Source organism: Triticum dicoccoides, chromosome 1A (assembly GCF_002162155.2).
Source record: "Triticum dicoccoides isolate Atlit2015 ecotype Zavitan chromosome 1A, WEW_v2.0, whole genome shotgun sequence".
NCBI classification, from domain to species: Eukaryota; Viridiplantae; Streptophyta; class Magnoliopsida; order Poales; family Poaceae; genus Triticum; species Triticum dicoccoides.
The window spans coordinates 311846070-311857393 of record NC_041380.1 but is presented as its reverse complement, the minus strand read 5'-3'; the positions used below and the strand labels follow the sequence as shown (position 1 = coordinate 311857393).

General features: G+C 43.3%; 1 protein-coding gene across 1 annotated transcript in view; it reads left to right on the top strand.

Annotated features, from left to right (window-relative positions):
- The window catches only part of LOC119270300, a 1476-nt gene extending 720 nt beyond the window's left edge, over positions 1 to 756 (top strand). The window contains exon 2 of the mRNA XM_037552300.1: positions 79 to 756. Within this exon, the coding sequence (XP_037408197.1) occupies positions 79 to 441 (363 nt within the window). The 3' untranslated portion in view covers positions 442 to 756. The remainder of the gene's footprint in view (positions 1 to 78) is intronic.
- Positions 757 to 11324: the final 10568 nt, after the last annotated feature.

Genomic DNA, 11324 nt, shown 5'->3' with positions numbered 1-11324 from the left:
TCCATTCCCGCGGTCCTTTTTTGGATCTAGGTTTTCCGACGTAGATGGTCTCACACGAAGTCGTATTTTTTGTTGTAGGACGGGATATGCTCGTTTTTCGAGTTCCAGGATAAGTACGCACGACGCCTGGCACAGGAGCCGCCGACGGCCATTCCTCAATCAGCGCTGCCGGCTGCAGCCGTCGTAGTGCCTGCAGGGCGCGGAGCAGGCCGTGCTATAGGGCGCGGATGCAGTGCCGCGCCTGTCATGGCCGGAAATCCCGCACTCGCAGGTGCCCAGGAGCAGGGGGCACCCATCGGCAGGACTGTTGTGCAGAAGTCGGTAGATCTGCAGGGGGTCATTGCTGCGGCGAGCCTGCTGGTGGGCTGCGCCAACCTGCTGATCACCATATTCGCATTAGGCGTGGTTCTGATGATGTATCTGGGCGGAAACACCCAGTAGATTCACTACGGTGGGCATCTAGTAGTAGTGTGGTTTGGAGGTAGATGCTGCTGTAGGACAGATGCAATGTCCAGATTCGAGTGTTTGTACTCGACGCCCCCGTACTAGTGTGGTTTGGATGCAGGAGTAGGACTGATGCATATTTGAGTGTTTGTACTCGCCCCCCTCGTACTAATCGGTGTTGTTTTAGTATTTTTGCCAAATGAGGTCAGAGCATATATGCAAGTGATCAGCAGTTGTAATGTTTGTGCCCTTTCACTGGTTGCACCTCTAATTATATATGAATGTCCAGATGGAACAAGCTTGATTTTTTAATGGTGTTTTTTACCCGTTATCAGTTTTTTCCAAGTTTAATGGTGTTGTTATATTTTTATGTAGTTGCCACGTGCACAATGATTTATCACGCTGCCCAGTTGACACTTTTTGCGGTAGACAGTGCTTCCTTTTTCGTAATCTCGCGTGTTTTTGACTACATTGAATCATCTGCGCTGTGTCAAACTGTACGTCTTAATACGGAGTCATAATACATTCACGATTGCATGCCTCTTGTTCAACACGTGGCAGCTGGCATACTGCGGTGGCTAAATGCATGGCCCACTGCGTTCGTAGTCCGGTACAGCTCATCACATGGGAGGGCCTGCATAAGCTTCGGCAGCGCCCACCTAACGCCAAACCATCTCACCCACTCCTACTACCAGCACTTGAACACTCTTTGGAGCACAAGGGCTGGGGCTCCCGGCGGCGACAGATCTGAGCGGTGCCGCTGCCGCTGTTGGAGGTAAGTTTTCAAAACCCTGCTCCACACTTCGGCTTCTGTTGCCAGTATGGCTTCTTACCTCGGTGCATCTGGTCTGTAGGCTCAATGTCACAGTTAGGAAGCTGCGAGAATGATTTGATGGAAGGTTCCAATATGTAACATCTTAAATTTTTAATTTGGAATGTTATACATTAGATTATCATTGCATATCATATTTTATTGCATTTTGTTTAATTCTAGAAAATTCTACGCAACTCAAGGACCCTTCGAGAGAGTTTGGGATTTCGTTATTTTCATATTTGAGTTTTCTCAAATTTTGAAAATAGGATCATTTGATTTGATTTATTTTATATTCAATTATTTCTATTATCAAAAAATGATAGAGGGAATAAAATGACTTTCCCAAAATAAACAAAAATCAAGGATTTAATAAAAATCAAATAGGATTTTATTTTGGTTTTATTTGCTATTTTATTTGAATTAGGGAAAATGCGCGTTTTTCAAAATTGCATTTAGGCCCCAAATAAATGTTCATCCTGTGCGGCTTGGTTTTAGAAGCCGGAAAAATTTTACTTCGGGATTTTTGAAGTCCGTTTAGTATTCCTTTTGTTTTTTTCTGAGCTTAATAATTTAAAAAAAAAATCCGAACCGCCTTATCGGGCCGTGTCCGACCTGGACTCCCGGCCCGACCGGCTTTATATAGCCGGGAGGCCCAACCGCCACCCCACGGAAACCCTAGCCCGCCGCCGCCCCTAGCCCGCGCCGCCGCCGCCGGACCGCCGGATCCGCCGCCGCCGGAGGTAGTTTTTTTCGCCGCCGTTTTTTTAGAAAACCGATCGGTTTTCCGTCGGTTTTGTTCGTTTTTTAGTTTCGGTTTTTTTAAATAGATTTGTTTTTCGGTTTATTTAATTAGCGAGCGTTCGTCCGTTCGTTCGTTTTAACGAACGTTCGTCGTTTTTCTTTTTCTCGGATTAAATCCGTGATTTTTTTGATCGCGATTCCTGATCCGATAAGTCTAACTTTTCATTCGTATATCGAACTCAGGCGATTCAAGCGCCTGGAGGTTCATCTCGAAACCCTCTTTCCATTTAACCAACTCAAACAAGTTTTTGCCACTGTAAAATTGCCCTAGATCCAGAATAGTAAACGAAGCCTGTTTCTTTTGCCGTTTGTCTTTCGTTGCTTCGTTCGATTTGATTCTTTTGCCAACCGGAGTTCTTAAGTTGAACTTTCTGGTTAGATCTTTTATTCGAGTTTTACCTGTGCATTAGTTGAGTACTTATTGTATGCTTGTTTGTTTGCGATAGAGTACCCGGAGTGTGCCGCTTGCTACTTCGAATCGCTAGGTTTTGCAGATCATCAGCAAGGCAAATAACACTTTGATCATACTTCCAATTACCCAGTTTTTATTGCATTAGATCAATCCTCACACATTGCCATATTAGGATCTAATTAAATTGTGGGTTTGGGAAGTAGTTGAGATAGTACCTATTACCTGTTATTATCAAACCTTTGGGAGTTACTTCTACGTTTGCTTGTTATGCCATGCTATGCTAGTAGACGTGGATTAGGTGAGTGAATCCATGACAGATGTGAAATTGTTAAATTAATGGTTTATCTAAGATGGCAACTTAAATACACATCTGGGTGGATTGAGGCACGTGGGTATTCCAGCGATTGCCTATTTTTTATGGACCGCCACCCAGGCTCAAAGGGATCATGAGATTATTCATGCTAGAAACTTCCATGTGCAGCCACAAGCTACTATGGGCTCTAGCATAGTTGATTAAGTTGTGCGAACTCTTACAGTGGTAGACTAGCAGATGTAGGGGAAAATAGGTGTAACGGTCTACCCGATCGTAAGGTGCTAGCGCTTCTGAAAGACTATGTCTCGGTCATTCGTTTCTCAAACACCATGTAGTGCGAGAGATCAAACACAGGCGATCGACTCTTGTGGGGAAAAGTGCGCAAACCTCTGCAGAGTGTATAAACTAATCATGGTTAGCCGTGTCCTCGGTTATGGACAACTTGAGTATCTAGTACTTGGATTATCATGTGAATCTCATCATGTTACTCTAATTAATTTTGTTGGGTTTTGTTTAATGATGATGCTTAATTGGGATTGAGAATGTTGTCAACTATTCTTAATGTTTAACAACTACCATGATAGTTAAATAAAATTTATTCCTTTGCAGTAGGGAAAAATTGGCTTTACGCAAAACTGTAACCATAGAGCTTTCCACCAGCCAAATATGCATATAGAATAGCCAATTTCATTCCATTACTCTCTATGTGTTACATTGCCAGCATATTCCATGTGCTGACCCGTTTCGGGCTGCAAGGTTAATGTTGCAGACTTTTCAGACGACGAATTAAGGTGCTTTTAGGTCGTGGTTCTATACTCAGTGATGCCGTTGGAGTTGATGGACTCACTTATCTTCCAAGCCTTCCGCTGTTATCGTTATTAGATGGTCTTAAGCCATATCTATTGTAATAAGTTCTCTTTTGAGACACTCGATGTAATAAGTGTGTGATTGCTACTCTGTTATAAATCCTTAAAGTACTGTGTGGTGTCAGCATTATTGATCCAGGGATGACACCTGAGCACAGAGATTGGACCATTTGAGGTCTGGTCACTACAAGATGGTATCAGAGCACACGCTGACTGTAGGACACGACCACTAAGCTAAAAGACCTAGATCACTACTCACTCTCTTCTCTTTCTGACTTCTCATCTTTTCTACTCTTTTAGGATGGCGGATGTAAGGAACAAGTTCACGCAACCGGATGAAGATAGACCCTTTGGACGTCACTTGAAAGAAGTCACTAGATATCTGAACATAGGAGTACCAAGCTTCACCGGAACCTACAACGCCACTTTACCTGAAGAAGAGCGCTGGATGATTCAAGTTCAAGTTCCAGGAAGGACGTTCATGCCAGTCACTAAGCCCATAGAGTTTTCTTTTGATGCACTAACTTGAAGTCTAGGAAAGAGCATGGCAGCTCACATCGTCATGGGACGCATTGGAGAAGTCTACCGCAATGATCTCAAGGATACTATCTACCAGATTTGTGGGCGCCGAGATGAGCACTGGGAGATGATCAGCATCAAGAAGGATAGATCAATTGCAACTTTTATCCAGGAGTTAAACCAGCACATTCGACGTCAGGAGAACCAGATGTGCACCGACATGATAGATCTGAAGAAGGCAAAGACAAGAATCAAGGAACTGGAGGAAGAACTCAAGGCTACACGTGAAGATTATGAAGAGGAAATCGAAGTATTAGTGGAGAAGAATGACGATCTGATCAAGAAGATCGGAATATTCATGGGAGGCCCTACACCAGTAGAAGAAGACGAAGAACCCAAGGAGATTCGCCCGGAAGACTACATCATCATCGACGACACCGACTCAGATCCAGATGATAGTGATGATGACTATGTTGATGAAGCTGGAGCAGATATCATGGAATCTGCAACCGAAGAATATTTCTAGTAGACCACCCCAACAGTAGTAGTAGTCCACCATGTAAATATAGTAGTCCGAGTACTTTTGCGATAGTTAGATCGATTGTATGCCCTTGTTCGATTGATTGAATAAAGTGAATTGTTTGCTTTTGTCTCATATGCATATGGGTAGTGTTTTCTCTTTAGACCCCCTCTATTCTTAAATCTCATCTTTTCTAAAACCCTCAGATGCCTCCGAGACGTGACCCCGAATTTACCTTCCCACCGAAGCTCACTCAGTTGATCCAGCAGTAGAACACATTGATGCAGTTGCTAGTCCAGAATCAGAATCAGGGGAACAACAACAACAACCCACCACCACCACCACCTGTTGATCATTTAGCCCGTTTTCCTAGGCTGAATTCGCCGGTGTTTTCCAGTAGCACCAAGACGATAGTAGCAGATGATTGGCTCCGTAAGACAGCTAGGGAGTTGACCACAGCAGGATACACAGATGAGGAAAAGGTGAAGTTTGCCGCACATCAGCTTGAAGGACCCGCAGCATCATGGTAGGAGAATTTCACAGCCACTTTCCCTATCGACACTATCACGTGGGACCAGTTTCAGCAGGCTTTTCGTACTGCCCATGTTTCAGCAGGAGCTATGGCCATGAAGAAGCGAGAGTTTCGCAACTTGCGCCAAGGAGGACGGACAGTTGGCCAGTATGTGGAGGACTTTAGTAAGCTAGCACGTTATGCCCCAGATGACGTTGCTACGGATGCAGCTAAGCAGGAGAAGTTTTTGGAAGGACTAAATAATGAGTTGAGCATGCAGTTGATGGTAGCAACCTTCAACAACTATCAGGAGTTGGTAGATCGTGCTCTCATGATTGAAGGGAAGCAGCAGCAGATTGAGAATCGCAAGAGGAAGTATGGACAAGGGAAGTACAATTCAGGAGCTCAGCAGAAGACACGTTTTACCCCTAAACCGGGAGGACATTTTCAGTATACCCATGGAGGAGGTAGCTTGCACAATCACAATGGCACCAAGAATGATAATGGGAATGGAGGAAGCAACGGCCAGAACCGCCACAACCCATCGACCACAGCCAAGAGAGACCTGAGCCAAGTCACTTGTTTTAAGTGCCAGAGGACTGGACATTATGCCAATAAATGTCCTGAATCCCAGAATGGAAATGGCAATGGAAGCTCTGGAAAAAAGTCGAACCCTTTCAACAGGGGACAGGTGAACCATGTTAACGTGGGGGAGGTTGAAGAGAAGCCGGATGCAGTAATCGGTAAGTTTTTGGTTAAGTCATTTACTACACTCGATCTTTTTGATACTGGTGCATCGCATTCATACATATCAAGGAAATTTGTGGATACGTATAATCTGCCCACCAAAGTTCTTAGAACACCTATGTTAGTAAGCTCACCAAGAGCGGAGTATATGGCTAGCCAAGGATGTTTTCAAGTGCCATTGAGTATAGGTAGGCATGTGTTTCCATCGGATTTAATCATTTTGGAATCAGAAGGATTGGATGTAATTCTGGGGATGGATTGGCTGTCGATGTATGGGGAAACATCGATTGCGCCAGTAAGTCGATATTGCTTACCACCCCAGAAGGGAGAAGGATCAAGTATGTATCCCGGCATGTGCCGAAGAGGACTCAAGTAAATTGTCTAACAGGAGTTGTGCAGGAGGAAGTACCAGCAGTGAAGGATTTTCCTGATGTATTTCTAGAAGAGTTGCCAGACATGCCACCAGATAGAGATATTGAGTTTTTGATTGAGATTTTGCCAGGCACAAGGCCAATATCAAAGAGACCATATAGGATGCCCGCAAATGATTGGTGGAGATTAAGAAGCAGATTAAGGAGTCACTGGATAAAGGATATATTCGCCCAAGTTCTTCGCCCTAGGGATCGCCAGTACTTCTAGTGGAGAAGAAGGATGGATCGTTAAGGATGGTTGTTGATTATCGAGGATTAAATGAAGTAACCATCAAGAACAAATACCCACTATCGATGATCAATGATCTGTTTGATCGATTGCAAGGAGCTAAGGTATTTTCCAAGATCGATCTGCGATCAGGATACCATCAGTTGAAGATTCGAGAACAGGATATACCTAAGACGGCTTTTACCACCAGGTATGGGCTGTGCGAGTATACCGTTATGTCATTTGGTCTAACTAACGCACCTGCATATTTTATGAACATGATGAACAAAGTGTTTATGGAGTTTTTGGATAAGTTTGCCGTAGTGTTCATTGATGATATCCTTATTTACTCGAAGAATGAAGAGGAGCATAAAGAGCATTTGCGTTTGGTAATTGGTAAGCTCAGAGAACATCGGTTATATGCCAAGTTTAGCAAATGTGAGTTTTGGTTGAAAGAAGTTGGATTTCTCGGACACGTTATATCCGGAGAAGGTATAGTAGTAGATCCCACTAAGGTTGATACCGTGACAAATTGGGAAGCCCCAATAACAGTTGGAGAGATCCGGAGTTTTCTTGGACTCGCCGGATACTACCGGAGATTCATTGAGAATTTCTCAAAGATTGCGAAGCCTATGACGGAGTTGTTGAAAAAGGATACCAAGTTCATATGAACTGAGGAATGTGAGGCTAGTTTCCAAGAGTTAAAGAAACATTTGGTTACATCACCTGTGTTGATTTTGCCAGATCAGACCAAGGATTATGAGGTGTATTGCGACGCTTCACGTCGAGGACTTGGAGCAGTGCTTATGCAGGAAGGAAGAGTTGTTTCCTATACCTCACGATATGGGTTGTTTGCTATGCCTCACAATATGCCTCAGGAAGGAAGAGTTGTTTCCTACGCTTCACGTTCAGGCTATGACTCGATATGGGTTGTAGTCGATTGTGTGACAAAGGTAGCTCATTTCATTCCAGTGAAGACTATCTATACCAGTGCAAAGTTGGCAAAGATATACATGACCAGAATCGTATGTCTGCATGGAGTTCCAAGGAGCATTGTATCAGATAGAGGAACCCAATTTACCTCAAAGTTCTAGAATCAGTTGCATGAAATTTTGGGTACCAGACTGGAGTTTAGTACAACTTTCCATCCGCAGACAGATGGACAGACCGAGAGAGTCAATCAGATTTTGGAGGATATGCTGAGAGCTTGTGCGCTAGATTACGGATCTAGTTGGGACGAGAATTTGCCATATGCAGAGTTCTCTTGCAACAACAGTTATCAATCTAGTTTGAAGATGGCCACTTTCAAAGCCTTGTACGAAAGGAGGTGCAGGACCCCATTGTCTTGGGATGAAGTTGGACCACCAGTTGTTTGGACCGGATCTGATAAAGGAGTCTGAACAGAAAGTGAAATTGATTCGCGATAGGCTCAAGGTAGCTCAATGCAGGCAGAAGAGTTATGCAGATTCTAAACACAAGGTGACAGTTTACGACGTCGGAGACCGAGTTTATCTTCGAGTATCACCACTTCAAGAAGTTAAGCGCTTTGGAGTTAAGGAAAAGTTAGCGCCACGTTTTGTAGGACCATACAAAGTTTTGGAGCATGTGGGAGAAGTAGCCTATAAGTTGAAATTGCCCGAAGGATTGTCAGGAGTTCACGACGTGTTCCACGTTTCCCAGTTGAAGAAGTGCCACGCAGAGATGGCTGATTTACCGCTGAGAGATACAGTGCCACTGGAAGCAATTCAGTTGGACAGTGATTTGACCTATGAGGAGAAACCAGTCAAGATTCTAGAGTACGCTAGTCGAGTCACCCGCAGCAAGGTTATCAAGTTTTGCAAAGTTTAGTGAAGCCACCACACGGAGAATGAAGCCACCTGGGAACGAGAGGAAGATTTGCTAAAGGACCACCCTCACCTATTTTCTAGCCAACCGAATCTCGAGGGCGAGATTCATCTTAAGGGGGTAGGTTTGTAACATCCCAAATTTTTAATTTGGAATGTTATACACTAGATCATCATTGCATATCATATTTTATTGCATTTTGGTTGATCCTAGAAAATTCTATGCAACTCAAGGACCCTTGGAGAGAGTTGGGGATTTCGTTATTTTCATATTTGAGTTTCCTCAAATTTTGAAAATAGGATCATTTGATTTGATTTATTTTATCTTCAATTATTTCTATTATAAAAAACATGAGAGAGGGAATAAAATGACTTTCCCAAAATAAAGAAATATTGAGGATTTAATAAAAAATCAAATAGGATTTTATTTTGGTTTTATTTGTTATTTTATTTGAATTAAGGAAAAATGCGCGTTTTTCAAAGTTGCATTTAGACCCCAAATAAATGTTCATCCTGTGCGGCTTGATTTTAGAAGCCGGAGAAAATTTACTTCGGGATTTTTGGAGTCCGTTTAGTATTCCTTTTGTTTTTTTCTGAGCATAATAATTTTAAAAAAAATCCGAACCGCCTTACCGGGCCGTGTCCGACCTAGACTCCCGGCCGAGCCGGCTTTATATAGACGGGAGGCCCGGCCGCCACCCCACCGAAACCCTAGCCCGCCGCCGCCGCCCCGCGCCGCCACCGCCCCGCGCCGCCCGCCGCCTCGCCGCCGCCGTCGCCGCCGGACTGCCAGACTGCCGGATCCACCGCCGCCGGAGGTAGTTTTTTCGCCGCCGGTTTTTTTAGAAAACCGATCGGTTTTTCGTCGGTTTTGTTCGCTTTTTTTAGTTTCGGTTTTTTAAATTGATCTGTTTTTTTGGTTTATTTAATTAGCGAGCGTTCGTCCGTTCGTTCGTTTTAACAAACGTTCGTCGTTTTTCTTTTTCTCGGATTAAATCCGCGATTTTTCTGATCGCGATTCCTGATTCGATAAGTCTAACTTTTCGCTCGTTTATCGAAATCAGGTGATTCAAGCGCCTGGAGGTTCGTCTCGAAACCCTCTTTCCGTTTAACCAATTCAAACAAGTTTTTGCCACTGTAAAAATTGCCGTAGATCCAGAATAGTAAATGAAGCCTGTTTCTTTTGTTGTTTGTCTTTCGTTGCTTCGTTCGATTTGATTCTTTTGCCAACCGGAGTTCTTAAGTTGAACTTTCTGGTTAGATCTTTTATTCGAGTTTTACCTGTGCATTAGTTGAGTACTTATTGTATGCTTGTTTGTTTGCGATAGAGTACCCGGAGTGGGCCACTTGCTACTTCGAATCGCTAGGTTTTGCGGATCATCAGCAAGGCAAATAACACTTTGATCATACTTCCAATTACCCAGTTTTTATTGCATTAGATCAATCCTCACACATTGCATAATTAGGATCTAATTAAATTGTGAGTTTGGGAAGTAGTTGAGGTAGTACCTATTACCTGTTATTATCAAACCTTTGGGAGTTACTTCTACGTTTGCTTATTATGCCATGCTATGCTAGTAGACATGGATTGGGTGAGTGAATCCATGACAGATGTGAGATTGTTAAATTAATGGTTTATCTAAGGTGGCAACTTAAATACACATCTGGGTGAATTGAGGCACATGGGTATTCTAGCGATTGCCTATTTTTTATGGACCGCCACCCAGGCTCAAAGGGATCATGAGATTATTCATGCTAGAAACTTCCATGTGCAGCCACAAGCTACTATGGGCTCTAGCATAGTTGATTAAGTTGTGCGAACTCTTACAGTGGTAGACTAGCAGATGTAGGGGAAAGTAGGTGTAACGGTCTACCCGATCATAAGTTGCTAGCGCTTCTGAAAGACTATGTCTCGGTCATCCGTTTCTCAAACACCATATAGTGCAAGAAATCAAACGGAGGCGATCGAGTCTTGTGGGGAAAAGTGCGCAAACCTCTGCAGAGTGTATAAACTAATCATGGTTAGCCGTGTCCTCGGTTATGGACAACTTGAGTATCTAGTACTTGGATTATCATGTGAATCTCATCATGTTACTCTAATTAATTTTGTTGGGTTTTGTTTAATGATGATGCTTAATTGGGATTGAGAATGCTGTCAACCATTCTCAATGTTTAACAACTACCATGATAGTTAAATAAAATTTATTCCTTTGCAGTAGGGAAAAATTGGCTTTACGCAAAACTGTAACCATAGAGCTTTCCACCAGCCAAATATGCATATATAATAGCCAATTTCATTCCATTACTCTCTATGTGTTACATTGCCAGCATATTCCATGTACTGACCCGTTTCGGGCTGCAAGGTTAATGTTGTAGACTTTTCAGACGATGAATTAAGGTGCTTTTAGGTCGTGGTTCTATACTCAGTGATGCCGTTGGAGTTGATGGACTCACTTATCTTCCAAGCCTTCTGCTGTTATCGTTATTAGATGGCCTTAAGCCATATCTATTGTAATAAGTTCTATTTTGAGACACGTGATGAAATAAGTGTGTGATTGCTACTCTGTTATAAATCCTTCAAGTACTGTGTGGTGTCAGCATTACCGATCCAGGGATGACACCTGAGCACAGAGATTGGACCGTTTGAGGTCTGGTCGCTACACAATAGAGATGAACAGCATGTGGAGGTGCAGCCGGTTGACATAGTGCAGGCGACTTTCAGTGCTGACGATGGGGATCCACCGGCTGCTACATCAAGAATCTCTGTTAAGCATGCAGTTCTAGTGATACAGAAGTTCTCTGATTATAAGAGGTGGCTTGTGAAGGACATTGGTTTTGGAGGGATGCTTAAGTTACCACTGTTGCATAAGTTGAATCTAAAATACAGTGCATGG